This window comes from Mobula birostris, chromosome 10 (assembly GCF_030028105.1).
Source record: "Mobula birostris isolate sMobBir1 chromosome 10, sMobBir1.hap1, whole genome shotgun sequence".
Taxonomy (NCBI): Eukaryota; Metazoa; Chordata; class Chondrichthyes; order Myliobatiformes; family Myliobatidae; genus Mobula; species Mobula birostris.
In genome coordinates, this window is record NC_092379.1 from 48,523,040 (window position 1) to 48,544,724 (window position 21,685).

General features: G+C 50.1%; 1 protein-coding gene across 1 annotated transcript in view; it reads right to left on the reverse strand.

The window, feature by feature from the left end:
• The window catches only part of LOC140203668 (von Willebrand factor A domain-containing protein 5A-like), a 34,005-nt gene extending 14,845 nt beyond the window's left edge, over positions 1–19,160 (reverse strand). The window contains exons 1-10 of the mRNA XM_072269716.1: positions 19,045–19,160; positions 13,924–13,973; positions 13,134–13,336; positions 12,259–12,481; positions 11,187–11,353; positions 9,649–9,763; positions 8,531–8,697; positions 8,285–8,373; positions 2,785–2,929; positions 62–141 (exon numbers count right to left, since the gene is read on the reverse strand). Of these exons, the coding sequence (XP_072125817.1) occupies positions 62–141; positions 2,785–2,929; positions 8,285–8,373; positions 8,531–8,697; positions 9,649–9,763; positions 11,187–11,353; positions 12,259–12,481; positions 13,134–13,336; positions 13,924–13,966 (1,232 nt within the window). The 5' untranslated portion in view covers positions 13,967–13,973; positions 19,045–19,160. The remainder of the gene's footprint in view (positions 1–61; positions 142–2,784; positions 2,930–8,284; positions 8,374–8,530; positions 8,698–9,648; positions 9,764–11,186; positions 11,354–12,258; positions 12,482–13,133; positions 13,337–13,923; positions 13,974–19,044) is intronic.
• Positions 19,161–21,685: the final 2,525 nt, after the last annotated feature.

Below are 21,685 nucleotides of genomic sequence, written 5' to 3' on the forward strand. Positions count from 1 at the left end.
CCGGGAGTTGCCAGAGGGGACGATGGGTGGGAGCTGCCTGAGGGGACAGTTTTCGCCTCACCTGTGACTGGGGCTGTTCTTCTGAACCTCAGCCAGCACCTGCTTGGTGTTGAACACCTTACCGTCCGTGAACACAAAGAGCTAGGAGAGAGGCAGAGAGGCATCCTGGGAACAAGGCCATTATGTCTAAACTAACCCATCCTTATTGACCCATCCCCCCCATCTCCCAGCATCTGCTTGTTCCCTTGGGTACCTGGCTCATCCTCCCCACAGAATGTATGAGTTTTTCCCGGATGCTCCGGTTTCCTCCCACAGTCCAAAGACGTACTGGTTGGCATAACTGGTCATTGTAAATTGTCCTGTGATTAGGGAAGGCTTAACCAGGGTTGTGGGGTTGCTGGGATGGCGTGGCTCGAAAGGTCGGTAGTGCTTACTCCATGCTGTATAAATTAATTAATAATAAATCCCACTGGGGTGAAGAAGGTCCCCCTTGGATCCCCTCTAAGTCACCTCTCCCTCACCTACATCAACGTCCTCCAGTTTATCCGGCTCTGACGTGGAAGAGATTTTCCTGCTGTCAGCGGTATCTAAACCCTCATTGTGGTACAAACCTCAGTCCCATCCCCTCAAACTCTGCTCCGCTCTGGGGGGAACAGACCAGCCTCTCTCTTTCCCAGGCAACAACCCTGGTGAATCACTTCTGCACCCCCCTGCAGACCTATCAAATCCTCACACTCCCTCTCCCCGACCCCACCTCTTTCTCTACTCTTGGTCCTTGTTTCTTGTTCTTTTATTCTTTCTTGCCCCCAGTCTCTCTCGTTCCCTGTCTCTCCTCAACCCTCTCTCACGCATTGTGTCAACTATGTCCCCCTCTCTGTCTTGTTTCATTTCTCTCTCTGTCTCTCCCCTCACACATTCCCTAATCTGTCCCTTTCCTCCCTCATTCTCCCTTCCTCCCATTCATTCCCTCTCTCCATCACTCACCCCCCAATCTCACATCCCCTCACTCCTGTCCGTCTCGCTCTCATCTCCACCCATTTTACTGCATTGCCCTCTCTCACTCTGCCTCTCTTTTGACTTCTCGCTCACTCTGCCTCTCATTCCCCTCTCTGAATTCTCTCACCAAAGGATTCAAAGTACGATTATAATCAGAGTATGTATGCACTATACAACCCTGAGATTCCCCTCCTCCCCGGCACAGACAGCCACTATAGAAGAAAGCCATGGAACCCATTGAAAAAAACATCACTACGACCCCCCCACCACCACAAGAAACAAATCACACAGAAGGAAACAAAAAGAACGGGTGAAAGTTCAAAATATAAAACACAAAAATGAAAGAATGCACATTCAGTTCAGCTCAATCTTCATTATCTGCGGGCCATCCAGATCCAAGGCCCCGAAAAACACAACATAATGTGAACTACAGTCCAACCCACAAGCCGTCGATTAAACCCTGCTCTTCCACAATCTTCCAACAGCACCGAGAGAGAGAGGGATTACAAATGCAGGGACCTTCCCAGTCTCAGCCTCTCTCCCACCACCACGATCCCTAACTCCCACTCACACAATCCACTTTTCAATTGTACCGAAAAACACATCATAATGTGACTACAAGAAGCAGGGAGCTTCTCACTCTCTGCTTCCATCCCACTCACAAATTCCCCCTTTGAGCTGTCCCTCACTCCCTCTCTCCCCATTCCCACTGCCCCTTTACCTCACTCCCTCTCTCCCCATTCCCAATTCCCTCCTTTACCTCACTCCCTCTCTCCCCATTCCCACTGCCCCTTTACCTCACTCCCTCTCTCCCCATTCCCACTGCCTCCCTTACATCACTTCCTCTCTCCCCCATTCCCAATTCCCTCCTTTACCTCACTCCCTCTCTCCCCATTCCCACTGCCTCCCTTACATCACTTCCTCTTTCCCCCATTCCCACTGCCCCTTTACCTCACTCGCTCTCTCCCCATTCCCACTGCCCCTCTACCTCACTCCCTCTCTCTCCATTCCCAATTCCCTCCTTTACCTCACTCCCTCTTTCCCCATTCCCACTGCCCCCTTACATCACTCCCTCTTTCCCCATTCCCACTGCCCCCTATACCTCACTCCCTCTCTCCCCATTCCCAATTCCCTCCTTTACCTCACTTCCTCTCTCCCCATTCCCACTGCCCCTTTACCTCACTCCCTCTTTCTCCATTCCCACTGCCCCTTTACCTCACTCCCTCTCTCCCCATTCCCATTGCCCCTTTACCTCACTCCCTCTTTCCCCATTCCCACTGCCCCTTTACCTCACTCCCTTTCTCCCCATTCCCACTGCCTCCCTTACATCACTTCCTCTCTCCCCCATTCCCAATTCCCTCCTTTACCTCACTCCCTCTCTCCCCATTCCCAATTCCCTCCTTTACCTCACTTCCTCTCTTCCCCATTCCCACTGCCCCTTTACCTCACTCTCTCTCTCCCCATTCCCACTGCCCCTTTACCTCACTTCCTCTCTCCCCCATTCCCAATTCCCTCCTTTACCTCACTCTCTCTCTCCCCATTCCCACTGCCCCTTTACCTCACTTCCTCTCTCCCCATTCCCACTGCCCCTTTACCTCACTCCCTCTCTCCCCATTCTCACTGCTCCCTTTACCTCACTTCCTCTCTCTCCCATTCCCACTGCCTCCCCTTTACCTCACCTCACTCTCCCTCATTCCCACAGCCTCCCACTTTTCTCACTTTCTCCTCCTCATTCCCACTCCGTCCCAGGGCAAACCCCGGGGTCTCGGGGAGAAGTGTGTCTGTTACCTGTCGCGGGTGTCCCGGCACGCAGGGTGTTGTGTAGATGGCCGACAGGGGCCGCAGGATCTCTGTCCCACCCATATCCGCATCCATCTCCTTCAGCTTAGACAGTGCTTCTTGCACGGAGGTCTGATTGTACTCAACACTCTTCCTGTACAGGTTGAGGGGGAGGTAATCCGATGACAACATGACAACTACGTCCAAGGCAGACATAGGGAGGGAGCAGAGGGGATGGGGTTCGCGCGGAGAAGTGGGGCTGACAGAACAGATCGGGGTGCAGGAGAGAGAGGGGCTGTTGGATTGGATATCGTAAGTGTTATTTCCCTTGTAGTTTGACCTTCTTATGCTTGTTTGTATTTTTGTATAGTTACTGAAATACTCTGCTTTATAGACATGTGTTCTGGAGTGGTTGCAGTTGAAGGCATCACAGTACTTGAACAGGGGCTATCCTATTGGTTAATTTAAGAAAAAGAATTTGAATAGAATGTGTGTGTTATCAGCAACTTGGATTAAGAGAACTAGACCACGTTAGTTGTTTCTCTTCACTACCCCATCCCACTGCTCCTTCTCTCTGCTCCCTTGCGCTTCATCTTCCTGACTTTGTCTTCTTTGTTCTTGTAACACTTAATAATGGTCAAAACAAAAAGTTTTATGCCTCATTCTTGACTTCTGAAGAACCTCAGATCAAAAACATTATAAGCCATCAATTTTGGTGTAGTCGGCAGGACAGTTGTGAAGATTTAAGGACTTGAAAGATTCAGAGATGAAGAGGAAATTTTTCACGTGCATAATTAAATTGGAAGTAAGACATTCCTCCTTATTTTCCAAATCATCTAGTTATTGCTTCAATATACCATCTAGTACAAAGGTTCCCACGGACCCCGGGTGGGGAAGCCCCTGACCTAGTGCAGGTTTAAGACTGAAGGAATGCTCTCTTATTCTTTACATTGCTACTCTGGAAAACTCAGATGGTCTCTAGAATTTATAATGCACTCAAATTAAATTCTTCCTAAGCAGTGGAGTAACTAACAGACCCTATAATCTGGTGTGTAAAAAATATTTAGACTGAAATCTAATGAGAAAAGAAAACTGTTCTTTGCAATCCTATGATATTCTGATTGTAATCCAATAATACCTTAACACAAGCCAAAGGTATTTTAATCATAGTCCAACTGATAAAAGTACATATGAATTAAGTATTACACAAGATTGAATATAGACAATAGACAATAGGTGCAGGGGTAGGCCTTTCAGCCCTTCAAGCCAGCACCGCCATTCACTGTAATCATGGCTGATAATCCACAATCAGTACCCCGTTCCTGCCTTCTCCCCATATCCCTGGATTCCGCTATCTTTAAGAGCTCTATCTAACTTTTTCTTGAAAGAATCCAGAGAATTGGCCTCCACTGCCTTCTGGGGTAGAGCATTCCACAGATCCACAACCCTCTGGGTGAAAAAGTTTTTCCTCAACTCCGATCTAAATGGTCTACCCCTTATTCTTAAACTGTGGCCTCTGGTTCTGGACTCTCCCAACATCGGGAACATATTTCCTGCCTCTAGCGTGTCCAATCCCTTAATAATCTTATATGTTTCAATCGGATCCCCTCTCATCCTTCTAAATTCCAGTGTATACAAGCCCAGTCACTCCAATCTTTCAACATATGACATTCCCGCCATCCCGGGAATTAACCCTGTGAACCTCGACTGCACTCCCTCCATAGCAAGAATGTCCTTCCTCAAATTTGGAGACCAAAACTGCACAGAATACTCCAGGTGGGGTCTCACCAGGGTCTTGTACAACTGCAGAAGGACCTCTTTGCTCCTATTCTCAACTATACTCAAACATAGACAATGGCCAAAGCCACGAAACCTGCTACAGGAAAAGAGGGAGCTGAATCTCCAGTTATTACATGCACACAGATGACTAAGGGTTTGAGTTTTTACTGAATAAAACATTTCAACTTGATGAAATCAAGGTTGAGTCTAATGAAATGTGAACCTTGCATGATATTAAGAAGATACGGAATAAGATCCAGAGACTGTCCTTGGGAAAGGGTTAAGTGACTGGACATCAGCAGTATTACCACAGTTCTGAAAGATGCATTAGAATTTCAAATCTGTAACTAAGTGGGCACAGTGGAAAGCATCATTTATGACTTGGCAGAATGAGTCAATTCATCAAAGTTAATTGAACAAATGCAAAAGGTAAGGAAAACTGTGATCAATTACAAAATCAGTGTGACAGAGATGGTAAAAAGTCTAAATAGCAAATTCCTGCTTCAACTGAGCAAGTGAGAACACAACATGGTAAGTGGAATCGAATCAAAGTGCATTGTGTGGAGCTTCCAAGTAAACTGTGGCAGTGTGGGAAAGCTCAGCAGGGAGCTCAAGCGCAGTCTGGCCAGTAATACTTCTCCTCGGGAAACGCCCTCCTCGTTGAGTCCTCCCAGGCAGCACCAGCATCCGGACTCTGAGCAACCACAGCATGGACTCCACAGCGACCTCTAGTGACACGAGTGAGGATGACAGTGATGAAGCAACAGGATTGGCAGCTGTGGTACAATTTGCCCCAATAAAGACCAAGGAAGTGAAAACACACGGGACTGATGATACAACCCATGAAAGGAGACAGATGGTTTTTCATCAACCACCTGAACCGAGAAAGGAGTCTAATGGTCCAAAGAAATTCCATTTCCTAAAAAGTGAAAGTATAAAGACTTGGATTGATCTTTATCGTATTAAGAACAAACTGCACCCATATAATGGCATTCAAATATTTGTCTACTATGTTGTAAAGTACAGTTGACTCATCGAGCTGACAACAACATTAAAGACAATTAACAAAATACGCAAGATGGTTGGAATGCAATTGAGAGGTGGTTGGAAGAATGTGGACTGATTGGAGGAAAGTGATGGCTTGTAAGTAAAATATTCCTGAGGATGTTTCTGAATACGAGGAATGCTACAGGACAACGTGCTTAAGGTTTTCAGAGGCTTCAGGATAAATGAAGATTACATCGAGGATTCTACAATTTTTTATGGATGACTTGAGACCAGATATTGCGAAAATGGTAAAGCTGCCAAAAATGAATTGGAGTGTTCTATATAGTGAGCTTTTAGAAGCCACCAAAGAATTGGAACAAGGAAACTGAAATGGGAATAAGATCATCACAGTTAAGATCACCAGCCTCTGACCATGGGTCAACAGTCATTGCTCACGAGTCAACGACCACAGCAAGGAAAGCCAAACTCTCATCCTGGACTATATCTAAAGGTGCGGATTGCTGTGTCACATCGACCATGACAAAGGAACACATTTCACTGGGAGAGTTTGTCAGGTATTATGTTGACTGATGAACGTTGAATGGTGGTTTCATTGTCCACATCACCCAGAGTCATCAGGACAAGCCAGACAAATGAATGGAATGATCAGACAACGACTGATTGAGAATCATGAGGAAGGTGTACCGTCGCCTAAACTCTTCCTGTGGTCTTCAGGGCAACCCCAAACAAGAAAATGAAACAAAGTCCATTCAAGGTAGTAACAGGGTGTCCCACGTCACTGCCGGGAGCTCCAGATCTCAGGGAGGCTGATAAGACACATCATGGCAGACAGTTTAGTTAACTGTTGTGTGAGATTAACTCGAGCTGTCCGCTCTGCTTCTCAACAGGTGTCTGCCTCCAAGAGAAGGAGGACACACCGTGATTCCCGGTGAGTGGGTCCTGATCTGAAAAAATGCATAAGGAACCGCTGGGAGCTTGATGGCTATCCGGAAGAAGACAGCGCCAGCAAACAACTGGCGTCCTCCACACTGTTCACAAAATGACTCTCCCACTTTTTTAAAAATATCTTCTTTTTCTTTCCAATGTGGTGTTGGAAGCTGTGATCCACATTTTGGTGGTGTGCTTTCGGGCCAATTGAGCAATTGGGTGCTTTGCTGTCTCCGAGGGGGTTCAGTAAGAAAGTGTGCGGCCTGGAGATGGGGTGTGGGCCAATGATTCCTCACCGACTGAACTGTCGAGGAAGATTGAAATCATCGAGGTAAGAACAGAAGACAAGTGGGTATTCACCTCTGTCTACCGCCCTGTCGCTCACTCCGTCAGAGGCAGGGTCTTTGTCCGACAGTCTCTCAGGGTCTTTGTCTGACAGTCTCTCAGTGTCTTTGCATGAGAGTCTCCCGGTGTCTTTGCGTGACAGTCTCTCGATGTCTTTGCGAGACAGTCTCCCGGTGTCTTTGCGAGACAGTCTCCCGGTGTCTTTGCGTGACAGTCTCTTGGTGTCTTTGTCTGACAGTCTCTCAGTGTCTTTGTGTGACAGTCTCTCAGTGTCTTTGCTTGAGAGTCTCCCGGTGTCTTTGCGTGAGAGTTTCTCAGTGTTTTTGCGAGACAGTCTCTCGGTGTCTTTGCGTCACAGTCTCCCGGTGTCTTTGCGAGACAGTCTCTCAGAGTCTTTGCGTGAGAGTCTCGCGGTGTCTTTGCGTGACAGTCTCTCAGTGTCTTTGTGTGAGAGTCTCCCGGTGTCTTTGCGTGACAGTCCCTCAGAGTCTTTGTGTGAGAGTCTCCCGGTGTCTTTGCGAGACAGTCTCTCAGTGTCTTTGTGTGAGAGTCTCCCGGTGTCTTTGCGTGACAGTCTCTCAGTGTCTTTGGGTGAGAGAGTCTCCCGGTGTCTTTGCGTGACAGTCTCTCAGTGTCTTTGGGTGACAGTCTCCCACTTGCTGCTCCTGAAGGAAGGTGTCTGTGCTTGAATTCTCTGCTCAATGCTGCTGGAGTATTGTGCTGGAGTACTGGGCCTTGTGCAAAGTTAATCGATGCGGTTTATGTATTGGACTCCACAGGTCACGTTATGATGCCTGGACTCTATTGATTTTGTGTTTTATATTCTCTGTTCTTTGCTCGTCTTTTCTGCAGCTTGCGCGATTTAGTTTAATTATGCATGGGCGTGGGAGGGTGTGGTTTAATGTTTTACTTTGAACAGGTTCCATAGTTTTCTTTGTTTCGTGCCTGTGGAAAGACAAATCTCAAGGGTTGTTTCATGCATACATATTTTGATAACAGATGTACTTTGTAACCTTGAGCTTTTAATGACTGACTCAGCAGTGAAAGAAGAGGGTAAAGGAAAGAGGATACACACCAGCCACTGAAACTGAGCTGGTGGTAGCCGATGAAGACAACAAGCAATGTGGTTAATGTGCTAGTAACTGCTGACCCAGTGACCTACGGAGCAAATCACTAACCAGACAGAAGATACAAACGACTGCTCGACGTTATGAAGATTATTTGTGGTTTTATTTTTACCGATCTTCCCTGCTCACATTTTATACAGGGAGTGGTGGCGGGCACGGGGTGGGGTGTTGGCGAAGGTGGGTGGTGTGTGTGGGGGGGGGTCACAAATGTGGCGGAGGGAGGAGGGGCATGAATGAATCAAAATGGGAAATGATTGGGTCAGGTTCTACCCAGGAATTCTGGCCCTCAAGTTCCCGGCCCCGGGATGAAAATTCCCACTTACGGGAAGAACGAGGTGAAGCGGCTCCCAAATCCGTAAATGTTGAAGAAGCATCCCATGGGAAGGCTCTTGAGGAGCAGGAGCAGTGTGTCCTGTGGAGGGGAACAGAACTTGTGAGTCCTGAAGACTCTCCTGGGCATTCCCACAACTCCACATCCCGGCCGGAAAAACGAAACGGACCCGCGTAACTGATTCCCATCGGCCGACGATACTGATTCCGGCTCCCTCAGCATCCCGGGCCGGATTTACCTTGGCACACTGGATCCGGGACCTGGCGTTTCCGTGGGACATCAGCATTCCCATACTGCCTGACCGATCCATGAGGAAAATGAACTCGCCTGCCGGCACGCCCTGGGAGTCCTCAGGAAATCGGGGGAAGAGATTCACCATGACAATGGGGTCGGACATCAGGGTCCCTGTGTCAGGGAAAGAGAAGCCTGTCAGGGGCGAGGACACTTCGCAAATGACCCATTCCACGCTGGAGATCTAGGAGCTCAGGACACCCCCCTCCCCCCGTTTCCGGGTTGAGCCATCCGGCACACCTCCCATCCCCACCCTGCATCTCACACCCCATCCCAATCCCTCCTCACCCCATCAGAGCACCATCCCATCACCACCCTGCATCTCACACCCCATCCCAATCCCTCCTCACCCCAGAGCACCATCCCATCCTCACCTTGCATCTCACACCCCATCCCAATCCCTCCTCACCCCATCAGAGCACCATCCCATCCCCACCCTGCATCTCACAACCCATCCCAATCCCTCCTCACCCCATCAGAGCACCATCCCATCCCCACCCTGCATCTCACACCGCATCCCGATCCCTCTTAATCCCATCAGAGCACCATCCCATCCCCACCCTGCATCTCACAACCCATCCCAATCCCTCCTCACCCCATCAGAGCACCATCCCATCCCCACCCTGCATCTCACACCGCATCCCAATCCCTCCTAATCCCATCAGAACACCATCCCATCACTACCCTGCATCTCACACCCCATCCCAATCCCTCCTCACCCCATCAGAGCACCATCCCATCCCCACACTGCATCTCACACCCCATCCCAATCCCTCCTCACCCCATCAGAGCACCATCCCATCACCACCTGACCAAACTCACAAAATATCACCCTCCACCCCAACCTATCCCACTGCCCCTACACCCCCATCTGACCAACTTCCCAAACCCCCTCCCCTATGTTAAGGTCCATCCCACAACACTCCTGCCCTCCTCTCACTTCCCTCCCGCCCTTCCAACCCCATCCCACACGTTCCCACTCCCCTCTCACCCCCATACAACTCTCATCTAACACCCCCTCCCCACAAGAATGGGACACATTCGCCCTCTCAGACGAGCCCCCACCTGGAGCAGCAGACCCCAGTCCTGCCTCGAGGATGGCGCTGGGTTCATCGATCTTCTCGGAGAACATCAAGAGCTCGAGGTCTCTGTCGAAGCCCTGACTCTTCACCAGGGAGAGCTGGAAATGAGGGTCACAGCACAGGGTCACAACGCAGGACACAAGAGGAGGAAAGAGGGACACCAGATATTCCCCCTGAGGGAGAGGGACTGAGAGACACCGGTCAGTGTACAGATATCCCCCTGAGGGAGAGGGTCTGAGAGACACCGGTCAGTGTACAGATATCCCCCTGGGGGAGAGGGACTGAGAGAGACCGGTCAGTGTACAGATATCCCCCTGAGGGAGAGTGGGACTGAGGGAGACCGGTCAGTGTACAGATACCACCCTGAGGGAGGGGGACTGAGGGACACCGGGCAGTGTACAGATATCCCCCTGAGGGAGAGGGTCTGAGGGACACCGGTCAGTGTACAGATATTCCCCCTGAGGGAGAGGGTCTGAGGGACACCGGTCAGTGTACAGATATCCCCCTGAGGGAGAGGGACTGAGGGACACCGGTCAGTGTACAGATATCCCCCTGAGGGAGAGGGACTGAGGGACATCGGTCAGTGTACAGATATCCCCCTGAGGGAGAGGGACTGAGGGACACCAGTCAGTGCACTGATATCCCCCTGAGGGAGAGGAACTGAGGGACACCAGTCAGTGTACAGATATCCCCCCGGGGGAGAGGGACTGAGGGACACTGGTCAGTGTACAGATATCACCCTGAGGGAGAGGGACTGAGGGACAGCGGCCAGTGTACAGATATCCCCGTGAGGGACAGCGGCCAGTGTACAGATATCCCCCTGAGGGACATCGGTCAGTGTACAGATATCACCCTGAGGGAGAGGGACTGAGGGACATCGGTCAGTGTACAGATATCCCCCTGAGGGAGAGGGACTGAGGGACATCGGTCAGTGTACAGCTATCACCCTGAGGGAGAGGGACTGAGGGACAGCGGCCAGTGTACAGATATCCCCCTGAGGGACATCGGTCAGTGTACAGATATCACCCTGAGGGAGAGGGACTGAGGGACACCGGTCAGTGTACAAATATCCCCCTGAGGGAGAGGGACTGAGGGACACCAGTCAGTGCACTGATATCCCCCTGAGGGAGAGGGACTGAGGGACACCAGTCAGTGTACAGATATCCCCCCGGGGGAGAGGGACTGAGGGACACTGGTCAGTGTACAGATATCACCCTGAGGGAGAGGGACTGAGGGACAGCGGCCAGTGTACAGATATCCCCGTGAGGGACACCGGTCAGTGTACAGATTTCACCCTGAGGTAGAGGGACTGAGGGACACCGGTCAGTGTACAGGTATACCCCCAATGGAGAAGGACTGAGGGACACCGGTCAGTGTACAGATATCACCCTGAGGGAGAGGGACTGAGGGACACTGGTCAGTGTACAGATATCCCCCTGGGGGAGAGGGACTGAGGGACACTTGCCCTCCACAAGACCACCATCCCACTGATGGATATAGTTGTGAAACAGCCTTCCTTACCTTGGCTGACGTCTTGTCAGGATTGAGGAATTCCACAGGGGTCACTTGGCAATTGGATTGGATCCGGGAGATCCCGTGTGGGTTGTGGAAATGAGCCTCCAGCTCCAAAGTGTAGAGTGGCTTGTCCACAGGGGCACTGGCCTGGGGTATATGGGGACCCTGAGTGCCTGGAGGAATTAGAGGTGGTTTGGTGAGATTCAAATGCACAGCATGGGGGATTCTGAACCTGTCCTTGGGAGAGTGTGATGGGACAGTGTGGAGGGAGCCTCACCCTGTTTCTGACCCTGTCTCTGGGAGTGTGTGTCAGGACGGTGTGGAGGGAGCCTCGCCCTGTGTCTGACCCTGTCCCCGGGAGTGTGTGACAGGACGGTGTGGAGGGAGCCTCGCCCTGTGTCTGACCCTGTCCCTGGGAGTGTGTGTCAGGACGGTGTGGAGGGAGATTCACCCTGTGTCTGACCCTGTCCCTGGGAGTGTGTGACCGGACGGTGTGGAGGGAGTCTCACCCTGTCCCTGGGAGTGTGTGATGGGATGGTGTGGAGGGAGCCTCACCCTGTGTCTGACCCTGTCCCTGGGAGTGTGTGATGGGAAGGTGTGGAGGGAGCCTCACTCTGTTTCTGACCCTGTCCCTGGGAGTGTGTGATGGGAAGGTGTGGAGGGAGATTCACCCTGTGTCTGACCCTGTCGCTGGGAGTGCGTGACGGGACAGTGTGGAGGGAGATTCACCCTGTCTCTGACCCTGTTCCTGGGAGTGTGTGACGGGACGGTGTGGAGGGAGTCTCACCCTGTGTCTGACCCTGTCCCTGGGAGTGTGTGACGGGACGGTGTGGAGGGAGATTCACCCTATCTCTGACCCTGTCCCTGGGAGTGTGTGTCAGGACGGTGTGGAGGGAGCCTCACCCTGTCCCTGGGAGTGTGTGACGGGATGGTGTGGAGGGAGTCTCACCCTGTGTCTGACCCTCTCCCTGGGAGTGTGTGTCAGGATGGTGTGGAGGGAGATTCACCCTCTGTCTGACCGTGTCCTGCTGCAGGGCAGCATGGGTGGGTGACTCTCTCTCTGGGACCAGGAACTTACCTGCGGGGCAGTACCGGGGGTTTAGGACAGCAGGCAGGGTGAAGCGGATGGCACCATCAGCCTCGAGGGGCAGTTCCTGGGCCAGGCTGAAGGAGACGGTGGCCGCACAGCCTGCGGGCAGGTTGCCCACCCTGCAGGTGAAGATGTCACTGCTACTGCTGTCCTCCTCGAGCAGGAAGGCCTCCTGGCCGGAGGAGATAGCATCGTCGTAGTCATCCTGAGCCTGGAGGAGATGGGTGTGGGCGGTTTGGGGCAGAGAGCAGATGAGGAGGTTGGTTACCAGATCTGCCTCCTTCCTCCCACCCCAGCGTGGAGTCTGGTCCCAGATCCCAAGATCCCTGTATCTGGTAACATTTATCTGAGATCCCAGGATCTCATCTGAGGTCCTGAATCACTACTACAAGATCGAAGGTCCCAGCTCTGGCTCAAAGACTTTAACATGGGACAGATTCCCCAGCTCGTCACCACCTCACATCGAAATACACACTCCGCTTCCGAACCCCACCCCTCTTAGCCACACTGAAAGATCAGCTCCCACCGCACAATCCAGAGATCACCGCTCTGGAATCGCAATCCCCACCCCGGGGAAGTCTGACTCCTACACACCTCAAACCCAAAATCTCCCCTCTCTTGTCCTGGGATACGGGAGGGGATTCCCACTCCAGGACCTTTCCTGGATGCAGGACCCTGGATCTTCCATTCGGGGTGCCCACGGATATCTGGAAACCTCCACCACCAAATCTGGATCCACAGGAGCAACTTCAGTGTACAGGGATACAACACCAACCTCCGCATGACCCTCAACCTCTGACCTCCCATGTGATCTCTGCCCATGGCTCTCAGTACCCTTGCCCACCCACGCACCCAACTCCCACCTGTTCCCGCTCCTTTATCTTGGCCACGATGGTCTTCCCGTCCACCGTGGCTTGGAAGTTGTAGACGGCAGAATCGCTGTCCACGGGGAATGTGAACAGGGCCTCCAGCGGAGAAGCCTCCTCATTCCTGTACTCCAGGTCTGCAGACACATTGGCCACAAACCCCTTCACCTCCACTCGCACCGAGATATTCTTCAGAGGAACTGGGTCGCGGGGAGGGGGAATAACAAGGTGAGGGCTAGGGTGTAGAAACCGCCAATGGCAATCCCAATGGATACACCCCTTCCCATTCACTCCCACTATACACAATCCCAATGGACCCCATCCCTTCCCATTCACTCTCACTATACACAATCCCAATGGATCACCCCTTCCCATTCACTCCCACTATACACAATCCCAATGGACCCCATCCCTTCCCATTCACTCCCACTATACACAATCCCAATGGACCCCACCCCTTCCCATTCCCTCCCACTATACACAATCCCAATGGATCACCCCTTCCCATTCACTCCCACTATACACAATCCCAATGGATCACCTCTTCCTACTCACTCCCACTATACACAATCCCAATGGATCACCCCTTCCCATTCACTCCCACTGTACACAGTCCCACTGGATCACTCCTTCCTATCCACTCCCACCGTGCACAATCCAAATGGACCTCTCCCATTCCCATTCTTGAATCCAGTCAGGGAATGGGATTGTGTGAACCAGCATGGACTCAATGGCCAAATGCCCTCCTAGTCAAAGGGAACTGTGTTAAACGTGGCTGACTGCTCACCTGGGGTGTTCTTGGCTGTTACGAGTCCGCAGTGTCTTACCATTGTGTGGCTGAAATGCAAAGAAAAGTATGAGTGTTGTGTGTGACCCATGATTTCACTGACCCCCCCCCCCACATCAATCCCAACCCACCGGCCACGGCCCCCCCCAGCAGACAATGCCATTTCGATCTGAGCCTGCCCCAGCATGAATCTCAAGCCATGCACCACCCCTGCTGATGCGTGGAGAATGTGAGGAATCTCCATTTATGGGGAGCATCAGGGCAAGAGGGACCACAATATATGTGGATGGAAATCTTCGATATATGCAGTTGTGATTTATAACTTATAAAAGTCAAATATCCCCCAAAAGTCATTCCTGGTTTCCTTGTACAAACCTAGGTCACCAGACTTGAATGCCAGATCCAGCCCTCAGCGGTTCATCCACTGCTTTTGATTTGGGTACGTACAGGGTCACGTACCCCGTGAGGGGTTAAAGAACCAGTAGAAATGGAAGACACCTTGGAGTCTGGTTTTGCTGTTAACTAATGGTGTTTATTAGTAACTGTGCAATACAGTAATATAAAATCAGATAAATCAAAGTTAGCAAAGATTATATACATGTGTGTGGAAATATAAAAACCAAGCTTCTTCAAGCCTAGGGGTAAATGGATACAGTTTTACAATGATGGATAAAGCTCAGTTCAGTTTGTAGTATTCAGTTGAGTAGTGATGTTGAGAGAGACGTGTTGTGGTTGTCCGAGTAAGCTGATGCTGTCGATTCTTCCCGGTTGTCCTCCGAAACTTCCAAGTTAGCCAAACCTGACCAACTTAAGAGCACCGTCGTCAAGTGAAGGTCTACCAACCCAGGGCAAGGGTCAGACACACTGGTAGACTCCACAGGGTCGCTCTTTCACGCACCGATAATCACACATCGATCCCTCACAATCGATCCTCAGTCCCACACTCATGGGCACCTGAACAGAACAGTGGTAACTTCACCTCACCTTAGTGCGTCTGTGTGTCCCGTGAAACAAGCAACTACGCTGGTTTAAATACTGTTGTGCTGAACACCAGCTGTCCATCCAGTAGCTCCTCCCCTCTCTCTCTGTAGGAACTCAGAAGCTGGCAGTGTCCTTGCAGAAATTCCAAACAAACTGTGAGCAGTCTTCGCCCCTCTCTTTCTCTCTCTCTCTGTCAATAACAAGTTGTTTCTGCTGTACAGCTCTCTCTCTGTCTTTTTAAAAGCACAGTTCATAAGGGACAATTCAGGATCCCATCACAACAGTAAGTTTGTGTAGGCACACGGACATCCAAACAAGTTTTCCTGAATCTGAATCAGGTTTATTATCACCGGCATGTGTCGTGAAATTTGTAACTTAGCAGCAGCAGCTCAATACAATACATAATAATATAGAAAAAATAAATAAATAAGTAAATCAATTACACTAAGTATTTCTGTATATTAAATTATTAAATAGACTAAAAATAGCACAAAGCAGAAATTATATGTGTGCATGTGTGTGTGTGTGTGTGTGTGTGTGTGTGTGTGTGTGTGTGTGTGCGCGCGCGCGCGAGTGTGTGTGTGTGAGAGAGAGGTAGTGTTCAGGACGTCAATGTCCATTTAGGAATCAGACGGCAGAGGGGAGGAAGCTGTTCCTGAATCGCTGAGTTTGTGCCTTCAGACTCCTGTACCTCCTACCTGATGGTAACAATGAGAAGAGGGCATGACCTGGGTGATGGGGGTCCTTAATAATAGACGCCGCCTTTCTGAGACACTGCTCCTTGCAGGTATCTTTGATATGGAGGCTTGAACCCCAGATGGAGCTGACTAATTTTACAACTTCCTGCAGCTTCTCTCGGTTCTGTACAGTAGCCAGCCATCCCCCACCCCCATACCAGACAGTGATGCAGCCTGTCAGAATGCTCTCCATCGGACACCTATAGAAGTTTTCGGGTGTTTTAGGCGACAAACCAAATCTCTTCAAACTCCTAACAGAATATATCCACTGACTTGCCTTCTTTATAGCTGTGTCAGTATGTTCCTCAGAGATCTTGACATCAGGAATTTGAAACTGCTCGCTCTCTCCACTTCTGACCCCCCTCTGAGGATTGGTTCATGTTCCCTCATCTTACTTTCCTGAAATCCACAATCAGCTCTTTCATCTTATTGACATTGAATGCCAGGCTGTTGCTGAGATAGAACATAGAAGATAGAATAGTACAGCAGAGTACAGGCCCTTCGGCCCACATCGTTCTGCCGACCCTCAAACCCTGCATCCCATATGACCCCCCACCTTAAATTCCTCCATATACCTGTCTCTTAAATTTCACTTGTGTATCTACCTCCACCACTGACTCAGGCAGTGTATACCACACACCAACCACTCTCTGAGTAAAAAACCTTCCTCTAATATCCCCCTTGAACTTCCCACCCCTTACCTTAAAGCCATGTCCTCTTGTATTGAGCAGTGGTGTCCTGGGGAAGAGGCGCTGGCTATCCACTCTATCTATTCCTCTTAATATCTTGTACAACTCTATCATGTCTCCTCTCATCCTCCTTCTCTCCAAAGAGTAAAACCCAAGCTCCCCTAATCTCTGTTCATAATCCATCCTCTCCAAACCAGGCAGCATCCTGGTAAATCTCCTCTGTACCCTTTCCAATGCTTCCACATCCTTCCTATAGTGAGGTGACCAGAACTGGACACAGTACTCCAAGAGTGGCCTAACCAGAGTTTTATAGAGCTGCATCATTACATCACGACTCTTAAACTCTATCCCTCGACTTATGAAAGCTAACACCCCATAAGCTTTCTTAACTACCCTATCCACCTGTGAGGCAACTTTCAGGGATCTGTGGACATGTACCCCCAGATCCCTCTGCTCCTCCACACTACCAAGTATCCTGCCATTTACTTTGTACTCTGCCTTGGAGTTTGTCCTTCCAAAGTGTACCACCTCACACTTCTCTGGGTTGAGCTCCATCTGCCACTTCTCAGCCCCCTTCTGCATCCTATCAATGTCTCTCTGCAATCTTCGACAATCCTCTACACTATCTACAGCACCACCAACCTTTGTGTCATCTGCAAACTTGCCAACCCACCCTTCTACCCCCACATCCAGGTCGTTAATAAAAATCACTTAACTAGCTGGTACGAAGGGTGATTGATAGCTTCATGGCCTAAGGTAAAAGGAGTCAATTTTAGAAAACCTAGCACATTTATTTTTCAACATGGTCCCCTCCTACATGTATACACTTAGTCCAGCGGTCGTGGAGCATACGGATCCCTTCTTTGTAGAAGTGGTCCACAGCAGGGGTGATTGATAAGGTCGTGTCCTAAGGTAGAAGGAGATGAGTTATACAGCTCTCGTTACATGCACGTGCAGTTCAACTCTTTGAGTGAAAAGGCAGAAAGTTTGAAGTTAATAACTCACCTCCTTCTACCTTAGGCCACGGACTTATCAATCATCCCCGCTGTGGACCACTTTCCAGAGGTCCAAGACGCTAACTTCTACAAAGAAGGGATCCGTGTGCTCCACGACCGCTGGACTATGTGTGTAAATGTAGGAAAAATAAATGTGCTAGGTTTTCTAAAATTGACCCCTTCTGCCTTAGGCCAGAACTTATCAATCACCCCTTGTATATCTCACTCCTCTACGCCCTCCTGTCCCCACCTGAGATTCTACCAACAATGTTGTATCATCAGCAAACGTAGAGGTGGCACTTGAGCTATGCCCAGCCACACAGTCATGGGTACAGAGGGAGTAGGGCAGTGGGCTAAGCACACACTCCTGAGGGGCACCAGTGTTGATTGTCAGCGAGAAGGAGATATTGTGGTCTTCCAGTTTGGAAGTCGAGGATCCAATTGCAGAGGAAGGCACAGAGGCCCAGGTTCTGTAGCTTATCGATCAGGACTGTGGGAATGATAGTGTAAAACGCAGATCTATAGTCAAGGTGTTTGCATTGTCAGGTGATCATTGAGATTGTGTCTGCCATAGACCTTCTATGGCGATCGGCAAATTGCAGTGGGTCCAGGTCCTTGCTGAGGTAGTAGGTCATTCTAGCCATGACCAACCTCTCAAAGCATTTCATCACCGTAGGTGTGAAAATGTGAAATTCATGCCATCAGGTTGGAGGCTTCCCAGATGGTGTCAAACTGGACTCAGCCCAGAGATTCTCTCCATCTGGCTGAAGATAAAAAGCCCGGTACGTACCACCAGGTTCAAACACAGCTTCAACCCCACTAGCGCAGTAAGATAGACTTTTGACTCTTGGCCTCACGTGCTACCTCATTATGATCTTGCACCTTAGTGTTGATGCGCACTGCACTTTCTCTGCAACTGTTCTGCATAGGAGCAGATTTGGGCCATTCTGCCCATCGAGTCTAGTCTACCCCATCATTTGAACATGAGAGGTTTGTTTTGACTCTCATACCCACTCTCCCCATGACCTTAACTAATCAAGGGCCTATCACTCTCTGCCTTTCATAAACCCAGTGACAGCCTCCACTGCCCTTTGTGGCAACACATTCCACAGATTCAGCACTCCACACCTCTCCACAGCAGTACAGGCTCGCAGGCAGATACCAGTGGGGTACACGGAGGAATTCCAATTCAGGTAGGATGCAGAGAGGTGATCACATTCTGGGGGAAGGTTCATTCCCGGGGATTTGTACTGGAGGCGGCAGTTTGTGGTGGTAAATGTTAAGAGAAATTTCGACAGGGGAAGGACTAGGAGGGTTATGGGCCAAACACAAGCGACAGGGAGTAGCAGGGAGGATTCGACGGTCAGCATGGAGCAGTTGGGCCGAGTGGCCTGTCTCCGAGCTCTGTGGCTCCACCACAGGAGTACTGGACAGAGGGACCTCAGGATCCTCCCCTTCCCACCTCCGCCACCTCCCTCTCCCCTCCTCCCCTTCCACCTCCCCATCCCATTTACCCTCTCCCTCACTTCCCCTTCCCCGTCCCCTTCTCCATCCCATTTCCCCCTTCTCCTCCCCCCCCCCCTGCCCTCCCACTGTTTCCCTCTCCCTGTAACCCTGGGAATCTCCCCTGACTCTGGCAATGACCGTGTTCCGGGAATCTCAGACTGATCTGGCAAGTCCCAGACAGCGAGAGAGTTCGGTGTGTTAACAGTTCTTTACCTCTGCTTTGCTGCGCGATTCCTGTTCTCGGCTCTGCAGTTTGTCCGCACAGTTCACGGTAGAAATGTCCGCCTCTTCTCGCAGGGTGGACTCGCACGTCCGCTGTCACGGCAGGGAGCGTCTCTCAATCCCTGGGCGCCTCTCAGTTCCGGGACAGAAAAATCCGCGACACTTCCTGCTTCCAGCGGCGGGTGTGCCCGGGCCAGGTGCTCAGGAAGCTGCTGCGGGGGCGTCAGAGTAGCGAAGTCGGCCCTTCGGCCCAACTGGCGCATGGCCGCCCACATTCAGAATCCAGTTTATTATCACAAACTTAGATAATGTGAAATTTGTCATTTTGCTCGGCAGTACAGGGCAAAGTTATAAAACTACTGTAAACTCACAAAAGTCACAAAACTAAATTTCAAAGAGGGACGGGGGAGCGATGGGGAGAGTGAAGGGGGTGTGAACTATGGGGAGAGGAACGGGGAGCAGGATGTGGGTAAGATGGAGGTGGGGAGAAATGGTGGGGAAAGGGACAGAGTGAGAGGGGGAGATGGATGGCAGGGAGAGGGAATTGGGGGAGATGGGGAGAGGGACAGGGATGAGAACTACACAGGAGAGGGACAAGGGTGACGGGGTGTCACGTACCCCATGACGGGTTAAAGAACCAGCAGAAATGGAAAACAGCTAGAGTCTGGTATTCGTGTTAACATAAACTATTTTGATCAGTAACTACATATTACAGTCATATATTACCGGATAAATCAAACAAGTTAGCAGTGTTACGTGCATATATTTGCACACATATAACTCCCAAACTACACAAATCAAAGTTGCTGGTGAACGCAGCAGGCCAGGCAAACTGTTGAGTTTGGGGGAAACAAGGATTAAAGTCTTGAGATGGTGAAGGATGAAAATTCAGTTCATCCACGGAATAGGTGATGAGCGAGAGGTAGTTGTAATCCAGGGTAAATGCCGAGAGAAGGCAATTACGTCGATATTCCACAGATTCCACGACAACAATACAAAATAACAATTATAGTAGGTTTTATCTCCGAAGTTGTTCCACTCCACACACGAAATATCACCGACAGCGATCTTCAACGAATATCCTTTCAACACACCCGAATTCAGCTACGGGTCATTCCAAAGTGGTGGCCACAGGATACTCAAACCGAATCCACGTATGGATTATCACCAACAGTGGCTTATCACTGAGGGGACCCTCTTCAAGGGAACCACCACCCAGGCAAAGGTCGATACACCGGTAGATTCCACAAGGTTACCCCAAACGCACAACGTGATAGGCACTTATCCAGTTCCACGACATACGAAATAACTCCAACAGTGATTTGCCACAGGGGCACCTTTCTTCAGTGAGCTACCACACCCAGACCGGGGTAACACACAAGTGGTATTCACAAAGGTCCTCCCCTCACCAGAGAACCCACTCCTGTGGATTAACTACGAGACAGTCACACCTTCGTATTCGAATGGAACTCAAACTCACCCTCTCGGGCTACTTAGAGAGAGAGTCCAAACAGTGACCTCTTTGTCACTAGGTTTCTTCTGTTTCAAACCTTCCTCTCCCCTCTTCTCTTCTTTTAAAGTCACCGAATGTGACCACAAAAAGGAGACGTCTTCTGTGCTGGAGTTGTCAACCCAGGCAAGGGTTGCACACATGAATAACTTCTGTGAGGGGATCCTGAAATACCCTTATTAACTGTGCTTTTGAAAAGAGGGAGAGAGAGTTATTTACCACCGATATGTTGCTTTTGAAAAGAGAGAGAGAGAGAGAGAGGGAGAGAGAGACAGAGAGAGAGACAAAGATTAACGGTTGGACTGTCACTTTAAGGCATCGCAAGTAGCTTTGGATTTCTACTGAGTTGGGTTTGGAGACAGCACCGAACAGCTCGAAAGTTGCTATGGTGATGGAAGGCAGGTTGTTGATATCATTTCAAGGACAGTTCACCTGCTTGTGCATTTCTTTACAGACAAAAGAAGGAGGGATTATTTGAATGAGATAAATAGGAGGTCAGATGATACAGACCTCAGACACATGATCTGGACACTGAATGAGCGTTGTTGTGCCGGCAGGAAAAGTGAGTTTTGGAGGCTCGATCAGGCGGATTGATCCAATCGCTCTTGCAGTGGAAGGAGAGAAAGGAATTGACTGTCCATGTGTCCACCCTCGCCTGGGGGATAGCTCCACCACAGAAAACCGGTCCCCTTTATTAAAGTCACCGTCGGTGACTTTTAAAGGATTTCAGAGGACAACGAGAAGGTCGACGGCATCGGCTTACCTGAAGACTCAAATCTCTCCCTCTCTCTCTCTCCATCACTACTCAACTCAGTACCACGAACTGAACTGAACTGAACTTTACTCATCATCGTAAGACTGTATCTTTATACCCCTAGACTTAAAGAAGCTTGGTTTATCGTACATATATTTCCACATATATAAAATCACTGCTAACCTGTTTGATTTATCTACATTTACATTACTGTATTACATAGTTACTAATAAATATTATTAGTTTATAGCAATACCGGACTCCAGAGTGTTTTCCATTTCTGCTGGTTCTTTATCCCCGTCACGGGGTTCATGACACTTCCCATCGGTCACACCTTGTCCACACTGCGAGAGCCACTGATCGATCCA